Raw genomic sequence first — 8844 nt, forward strand, 5'->3', positions numbered from 1 at the left:
GAGAGGGGGAGGGCAGGGAGCACAGCCCAGTCAAACCAGTATGGGCAGGGGGAGCAGAAGCCCACCGTAACGAGTGCCCTGGGGGATCTAGGAAATGGAGGTGGATGGAGAGAGGTGGTGGAGAAGAGCTGGAGAAGAAGAAATGTGTGGGAGGGAGTGGGGAGGGGCAGGGGCTGCTCTTGGAGGAGGAGGGGAGGTGGTGGGACCCTCTGAGATAAGCGGAGATGAGGAGCACGTCTCAAAGCCCTGGGGCAGTGCTGGGAAACCACCCGAAATGGGAGCGGTGGAGCTGCTGCTCCAACCACGGCCAGGTCTGGACCCCTCGGAGCAGCACAGACAAGTCGCAGAGGGTTCAATTGCTAGGAGGAGGTGCACCTTATTGGACACGTTCCACATCCCAAACCAGTCAGCTTCACCTAAAAAACAAGCTGCGATGGCTTGGGTCACTTCGCCCTGTGGGTTCGGGTCCATCTGACCATCCCCAGTGATCAGTGCAGAGGCACTGGGACGATGATAACCTGTCATACCTGCACGATTGCACCCCAACCTTCGTCCCGACCCTCACACCCCGTGCCCCGCCGCGGGGGCTGCCGGCTGCTCCCCAGCCTCTCAGGGAGGTGCCCCACAAAGTGGAAGGGAGAAGAGTCGGGATATGATGCAAAGAGCAAGGAGGAAAGAAATGCAGGAAAAATAAAAGGGACAAATCAGTGTTGGATTTGGTGGGAAAGCTCCGAGTGTTGCGGAGACGAGCAAGTGGAGAGACGTGGAGAGCCCCAGGATGGGAGGGGCTCAGGAGAGAGACAGATTTTGGAGCATTAGACAGCAAGGAAGATAATTTCTTCCCTTTCAAGGAAAGGAGTGGTGAACCTGAGCAGCGGCCAGCACAGCACCTTGTGCCCCAGGGCTGGGCAGGGGGTCCGGGAGGGGGTGGCGGGGGTCTCGTGCATGGCTTTGCCAACCCAAATCCACCAGCAAAGCACCTCAGAGCCCTCCCGGCGATGCCAAGCCCCAGGGATGGTCAATTATTGTCGCTCTTGATGGTTCGCAGCTCAACAACAACACGACTCCGGGCCAAGCCCTCGTGGTGGAGATCATCCTCACCTTCCAGCTGGCTGCCTGCATCTTCGCCTCCACGGACAGCCGGAGGGGCGGCAACGTGGGCTCCCCAGCACTGTCCATCGGCCTCTCTGTCGCCGCGGGCCACTTGGTGGGGGTGAGTGTCGTGGAATCATAGAGTCACAGAATGGCTAGGTTTGGAAAGGACCTTAAAGATCATCAAGTTCCAACAGTGTCGAGGCAGCAGGACAGGGCAGAGGGTCCTGCTAGGACAAAGCTCCCCAAGAGCTGGTCCCGGGTGCAGCTGTGCTGGGACAACCAACATGGGACACAGAGGGGCTGCTTCTCCATGATGATGGAGGGGTCCCCACCTCTCTGCAAGAGAAACAGCGCTGGGGGCTGTCTCAGTCCCTGCTTCTGAAGCGTTGGTCGTGTCCGCTAAGCAACACGATGCATCTTAACCCGCTCTCCTTTCTGCACCGACAGATCTACTTCACCGGTTGCTCCATGAACCCAGCCCGGTCCTTCGGGCCCGCGGTCATCGTGAGGAAGTTCAGCTCGGCACATTGGGTGAGCATCGGTGGCGTGCCGGGATGCGCTGGACGAGAGGCTCAGGGCCAGGCACGGGCAACAAGGGGAGAGGGCGACGATTGCCACGGGGGTGCAGGGCTGGACGTCTCAGAGCCCATCCCAGGCCTGAAAGGATGAAAGGGGGCTGGAGAAGGAGGGAGGTTGTCCCCCCGATGAGTGGGGGATGTGTTATCCCCATGACACAGACCCAGCAAGGGGACAAGCACAGACCCCCCCTGCAATGAAGCACGCAGAGCTAGGACAGCATCTGAGGTCAATAAAGCCCAGTTTGGGCTCTTCGCTCCCCCAGCGCCGCCTGCAAGTGCAGACCCAGCCTTGCAGAGCAGGCTCAGTGCCTCCTTTCCAGCACACCACACCTCTGCGCTCACAAAGAGCCTGGAGACTTCAGCGAGTAAAGGTTGAGGGGATTCCAGCCAAGAAGTCTCCTCGAAGGGGTATTTGCACCCCTCCACAGCTAGGAGAGGCGGAGCGGCGAGGGATGCTGGTGTGATGGCTGGACCCGGTGCTCCAGCCTCCAGGACCTGCTCTCACCCTCTCCCTTGTTGCTTTCTAGGTGTTCTGGGTTGGACCCATCCTCGGGGCTTGCCTGGCCGCTATCCTCTACTTCTACGTCCTGGTCCCTTACTGCATGAACATGTCAGACAGGGTTGCCATCGTCAGGGGCACCTACGAGTCAGAGGAGGAATGGGAAGAGCACAAAGAAGAGAGGAAGAAGTCCATGGAGATGACCACACCCTAGAAGAGCTGGAAAAAGCCAAGAAGGAGGAGGGGAGGAAGCCCCACACATGGGCTCATGTGTGACACCAAAGCGGGCAATGACCACACCCAGCTACAGTAGACTCTTATAAGCAAAAGTCTTATAACCCAAAGACCACCCGTGACTAAGAAAGGAGCATTGCAGTGTCTGTATATAATCCCTCTACGTGACTGCGAGCGCTAGAACCTCTCCTCGCTTAACTGCAGCCAGCTAAGCCCAGCCAGGGCGGCTCAGCCCTGGGCAGCCCCTCAGCTGCGGTTTTAACGCCCCTTGGCTGCACCCCTGCCTCCTCGGTGTCAGTTTTGCACCGTTGTCCTCCCAGGCGTGAGTTTTGCAGGATTTTCAGAGGGATGCGAGACCCCATGTTCTGGCCCGTGCAGGATTCCACCCGTGCGCCTGATGGCCCAGGGGATGGAAACACCGTGTTAAATACCAGCAAAGAGGAACGACCGCTTTGGGCAGGTGGGTGCAGCAAAATCCCCGCTTTCCCCCCGGCACAAGGCCCACGCTGCTCGTAGATGCTCTTTCATGCATTCGCTGGTGCCGGTGAGTTCTATTTACTCGTGAATTTTTGGTTTTGTGTTGAGATCTTTGTAATATAGTATGTTATTTATTGTGAATAAAGGAAATTAAAAAAAAAAAAAGTCATGGGTGGAAATCTGGTCAGGTATCAAATTTTAGGAGCAAAAAATGGGTTAAGCTGGATGCAAACCATCCCAAAGAGCCACAGTAAGAGCAAGTGCTCAGACCCCAAATCCTGTGGGAGCTGGCACCACAGGCAGGTGGTTTGGGAGGTGACAAAATCATTAATCCTGAGAAGGAGAAACGCACACTGGCGTTGGAGGGGGGCAGGAGGTGCCCCACAGCCGGATGCCAGGTCTGGGGCCGTTTGAAGCCCATCTCCGAGGCTGGCACGAGCCGGGAGGAGCCGTTTTTGCCAGTTTGACTCAGGCACCGCTTTCTGCCACACCAGTTCTCCCAGACGGCTTCATGGGTGTCCTCAAAAACTGACCCACGACACTCCCCAGCCCCCTTGCCAGGTGCCAAACCCACACCTTCGCCCTGACCTCCTGCTGCAGCCCTGCTCTTCCAGTTCTGCCACCACCCTCTGCCAAAGCATCTCCCTCCCGACACTGGCACGGGGACGGCTGCGTGCTGGCATGGTCCCTGCTGTCCCTCCCACCAGCGCCCTAAACCCAGCCCCTCTTCTTGCTGCAAAGATGGGGTTTGGGCTGAGGACGGACCCCAGGGAGGTGGGAGCTCCCCAATGCAGCTCGATCCCCATCGGACGGGTTACGCCGCCCGCGCGTGGCGGTGCCAAGGAGGATGGGCAGCATCGCCTAGATTTCAGTGTGCCAAAGGGGATTTGCAATCCAGGCTGTGGCACTTCACGAGCCTGGGGAGCAGCGGATCCTCGTCCCTTGTTTTCCTTTGCCCCTTGAGCTCTCAACAGAAGAGGTTGGAGACAAGCAGGAGGAGAGCGGGAGGTAGAAAAACCCTTGGTTTGGGTCACACAGGTCAGCAGCAGAGCTGGGAAGATAAATTGCAACCCCACACCCTGTCTTAACCCTCCCACCTCACCCTTCCTCAGGGATGGGCTGAGACCTATGACCCTCCTGTGCCTCAGTTTCCCCCTTCATAAGAGAGAGGACCATTAAGCCCATTTCACACTGGGAAGGGGCAGCATTCACACACAGCATGGGTGATGCTCCACAGATGCCAGCTCCAGGGAAATGTTAAAGCACCTCCAGATCCCAGAGATGCCCCTCTCAGAGTGACCCACAGTGAAACACGGGGCTGGGGCAGCACCCCCAAAAGCTGCACCCCACAGTCTGCTTCCACCGCAGCCCAAACCCCAGAGGTGCACCCACAGGGTGCATTCAGAGCCCCCCCAGGTAGGGAATCCTGGGCATCCCCCCTCGCTTTGCTGCTCTAATCCACCCCAACACCGCAGAAGGGATCCAGGAGTCCTGGCACACCCGCACCCCACCCCGGAGTGGGAATCGAGGGTCACGGCAGCACCTCACAGAGGGGCCCAGCCCACGCCAGCGCTCCCAGTGGGATCAACAACCAGGAGAAGGAGCCCAGCCTGGGCGTGAGCCCTCCGTGGGGATGAATCAGAGGATCCTGCTGCAGCAGCTTTGCGTCAGCACAAAGAGCATCCGGGACCCAGCTCAAAAACACAGGTGGGATAGCCCCACGCGGGGCTGTGGTCAGCGGGAAGGGGGGCACAAACAATTGACCCCCTTCCCCAATATCCAGGCAGGGGCAATCCCTAAACCACGGGGTAGACGCAGGCTGGAGCCCGGTGGTGAAGCCGGCAGCGTCCCTGTGCGTTGCAGGGGTCTGGTGCTCAGCGTGAGCCCCGTCGTGCCTTCCCCACCCGGCTTCTCGCTGGTCCATGTCCCATCTAATCCAGGCAGAGAGGCTGCGTTTAGTCCAGACCAAAACCCGGCGTCCGGGAAGAGCCGTGACCTCGCCTTGGGACAGAGCCCACAGCGTGGCAGGGAGAGCCCGAGGACCTGCTGTCTGTTCTCACCTGCCCAGAAACAGGAACAGCGGCGCTGAAAAACAAAGAGAGAATTCCTTCTTAAACACTCAAGCTTCTTCAGCCCCGTTTTTAATGAGATCATTACTGCTGACCACCGCCCCCTCGGCACATTTACGCAGAAAAACGCTTTTATTTCAACAGACACACCGAGGGCTGGTATAATCCCTGCGCATCCAAGCCACGTTTACCTGCGGTGCACAATAACACAGCCGCAGCTCGTTGTCCCACCTTCTCCCCCAAAACAGGGGTTTCCAGCGGCAGCGTCTCAGCACGCTCCGTCCCGCACACCCCACACGTCCTTACGGCCGCGCAGACCCAGCGCCGCTGTGGCTATCAGAGTGAACGACGCTGGTGCTTTGTATGAGCAGCTACTTTTTCCCCCCCCCCTATTTTAGAGGTACAGCACCAGGTAAAACCATTACACCAAAGCGGCCAGCATGCCATTCCTGTACGTATTTGCTGTAATTAAGGAGGGGAGGAACAGACGCAAGTGTTTCCTAAACATGCCTACCAGCAATTTCTTTGCACTGAGAGCATTTCACAGACTATTTCTCATTCTTGGCTGTTTTCTCCATTAGCAGGTAATTACTGCACAGCTTAAAAAAATTATTTCTTTTTTTTTTTTCTTCCTCTGGGAGGGAGGAAAAACCCAACTATTTTCACACCTTGTGACAACCCAGAAACCTTATATCCTTTTACACACCAAAGGGCTTTCAATCCATTTAAGGAAGGTCCCCAGCAGCGCTGTTTGTATATCACTCAGCGTCCCCGAAACTTGAGCTTGCTCGGCCATTGTGGAGACGGGGGAAGGAGCCAGGAAGCGGCACGGCCCAGCAGCAATATCTCAATTAAACAGGATTTTTCAGTGGGTTGCTGACTCTTTGCTTCAGTCCCTTGCAAAGGGTCAGCCCCGTCTCTCTCCATCGCTGCCCCCACGCGAGAAGGGACAATGCTCCTCGATTTGAGAGCATCCTTTCCACCCTGCCGCCAGCTCGGGCTATTTTGCAACTGGAATTATTGTGTTTTGCTTAAAGCCGTGGTTTCTGACTTCACATGAAAAGCACGAGGCTGGTTTCATCCAGAGAACAAAGCAGAGCAGCGCCTGGTCCTGCTTGGCGAAAACAGGACGAGAGATGGAAAAGAAACCCTGGGCAAACAACAGGGAGCAGGGGCGAGCGCTGCAGGGGGGCATCGCGGCAGGGACAGCCCCAGCAGCACCAGGCAGCAAACCCCCCTCCAAGGAGGATTCCCAGTGCTTGGCTGGAGGACCTCAAGCATCCAGGGACCACCCCAGGAGCCCTGTGAGCCCCAGAGCAGCCAACCTAGAGACATCCTGCCCCAGCACCCAGCTCTGCGCCATGCTGGACGTGCAGGGCTTGTGAATAAAAACAGTTTCCAGCGCATCACCTGGGGCTGACGGGCAGCAGCGCTGCCCACTGAGAAGGAACCTCTGCGCAGAGGCACGGCAGGGGCTGGCATGGGTGTTGGCGTTAGTCAGGGTACAGACCGTGCCAGCGCTCACCTCCACTCGAGTGCAAGCGCAGAGTCCTCCTCCTCCCACTCAGCCCCTGCCTAGCCTCTCGTGGTAGCGGGTCCAGCCTGTCCCGAGCCAGGAGTGAGCTCACACGGCTGCTGAGGGCCGACAAACACCCTTCCTGTTGTCGAAAGGCATCACCTTGGCCGGGTAACTCAGCCTCCGCCTGCAGAGCTGCTGCTGTAATTTGTATTTTGCTCACCGGCTCGTATCCCGCATGACTGCGTGCACGTTGGGTTGGGCTTTGGCAGCGCTGGGACGAGGTGCCACGCTCACGTGAGGGTGAAGCAGCCGGTGCCCTGCTTGGTCCTGGCTTTGGCATCACCTGGAGCACCAAGACCCTGTGCACGGGCAGAGCAGGGGAGATGCAGCACCATACTGCATGGAAATACAGGAAAAGATGAGTGCTGATCCCAAAAAACACGCAGTTGAAGAGAAGAGGGGCGGGAGATGTCCAGAGACCGGGGAGGGCTGGAAGAGCTCTGCGTGGTGTCTCCAGTCACCCATCAAAATCCCCCTACAGCCCCAAAATCTCTCTTAAAAGCCCAGCAGAGTTGGGAGCTATTCACAGGTGCCCCAAGATGGGGAACCAGAGGGGACAAGGGTCAGCTGCCCCGTCCCCAGGCTGGAACAGCGCCCACGGGAGAGCGAGAGGCGCGTGGGGCATCTCCTGCTGCCCTCTGCTGGGATGCTCCGTGGAGAACCGACACCGGACCGGGAAAAGCCTCCCCAGGAAACATCCATTTGAGGGGAAAAACCCCACTCTTGCTTCCCCCCACCCTTCCCCGAAGATCAGCCCCAGCCCCCATGTGAAAACAGGGTTCTCTCCCTCCCTGGCACTTGGGGACCGCAGGCTCGGCGCCGGCTGGATCGAGGCAGCATTTCTGCTGCCAAGTTTCCTCTTGCTCAAACTTCTGGCCTCTGCTTTCCAGGATGCAGCCCGCCGCTGCCCGTTTGTTCTTCATCTCCCTCCTGCAAACAAGCAAAGTCCAACGGCAGCTCGGATAATGGACCCTTGTGCTGCTGGGTGGTGGCAGCAATAAAAAAAGAATAATAAGCAAAGGGGAGATAAAAAAGCAACCCTGCAGCCCTGAGCGCTGCCTGACAAAGGCGCTTTGTTGGGAAAGGTCAACACCGGAGCCGAGAGGGCTTTCCAGGAACCGAGAGCAAGGGGGATGCAAGGACTTAGCGAGCCAGGAGGGGATTAAACACAGTTTTGTTAAACCGCAGCCCAGGGGAAGCCTCTGAACGGTCCGAGCTTCCACCCGGAGGAGAGGGACACTCAGGATTTGGGCGGGTTTGCTCTGAAGCAAGAGGTGCCTGAGCTCGGTGCCTGGGCTCAGCCTGCAACCAGCATCGGGATGCAGCAGAGTGGGGTGGGGGGAGTCCTTGAGGACCCTCCCCATGCAGCAAACCACAGGGCTGGGCACGAGGTCTGGGAACCAGCTCAGCTCCGAAACAACCCCCACAAAAAATAACCACGACCAACAAAATAAAGCAAATCCTCTGGTATGTGTCCTCCAGGATGTGGGCCCTTCTCTGCCGGCTTGGCATTAATCCTGTTTGGCAGGACAGCCCGGGCTCTCCTGCCCGTGAGCAAGGTGCAGCTGCAGGTTGATAGAATGCCCTCTTGTGCAGCCCGGAAAAAAAATGGGTGGAAACAGAACTTAAAATGTCCTACACAATCTGCCCTTTTTTAAAAGGCCAAAAATAGAGAAAAAAAAAAAATCAATTCCCTTTCCCCAACAATTCTTTCAACTTTTAACCGTCAGGATTTTCCCCTCATTCCCAGGAGCTGTGTTCCCTTGGGGACAGAGCAGCCCTTGTTCTGCTGAAGCAGCGTCAGCTCCAGAAAACGAGCCCTTTCGCCACTCTTTAAAAAAAAAAAAAACCTTAATTTTTTAATGTAATTATCCAAACAGCCAACTGCTTTCTCACTCCGAGAGCTGTTGCCCCCCACTCAGAGATCGGAGTCCACAGGAATTATGATCGCTGTTATCGGCGCTAATAGCCATTGTAAGGGAAAGGGATATAAAACGCTATCGGCTTATGTTGTTCCAAGCAGATAAGAAACTATCTCTGGCTGTTCCACAAAGAAATCCCCTAAGAACAGTTGAGCAGTGGATAAAACCCGCATTTAAGTGGAGTGTGTAAACACGCGCCTACCAGCGCTAGTGACATCAGCCGGCTTTTCATCTGTACGTCTCCGTCCTGGATTTTTGCCACATGGTCTGTGTTGGGATTTTGCACTAAAATCCGCAGCAGAAGGTCGTTAACCAGCAAAGCTCAGCTCTCCCTCTCCACAGGCAGCATCCCTGCGGGAACGAGAGCCTCTGCTGGAGTTTCCTCGTCCCC

General features: G+C 57.0%; 1 protein-coding gene across 1 annotated transcript in view; it reads left to right on the top strand.

The window, feature by feature from the left end:
- Nucleotides 1-2386, top strand: part of AQP5 (aquaporin 5) — a 3122-nt gene extending 736 nt beyond the window's left edge. The window contains 3 exon segments of the mRNA XM_010074195.1: nucleotides 1049-1213; nucleotides 1543-1626; nucleotides 2201-2386. Coding sequence (XP_010072497.1) covers nucleotides 1049-1213; nucleotides 1543-1626; nucleotides 2201-2386 — 435 coding nt within the window.
- Nucleotides 2387-8844: the final 6458 nt, after the last annotated feature.

The sequence above is a fragment of the Pterocles gutturalis genome, unplaced genomic scaffold, assembly GCF_000699245.1.
Source record: "Pterocles gutturalis isolate BGI_N339 unplaced genomic scaffold, ASM69924v1 scaffold25571, whole genome shotgun sequence".
In the NCBI taxonomy this organism is placed as follows: Eukaryota; Metazoa; Chordata; class Aves; order Pterocliformes; family Pteroclidae; genus Pterocles; species Pterocles gutturalis.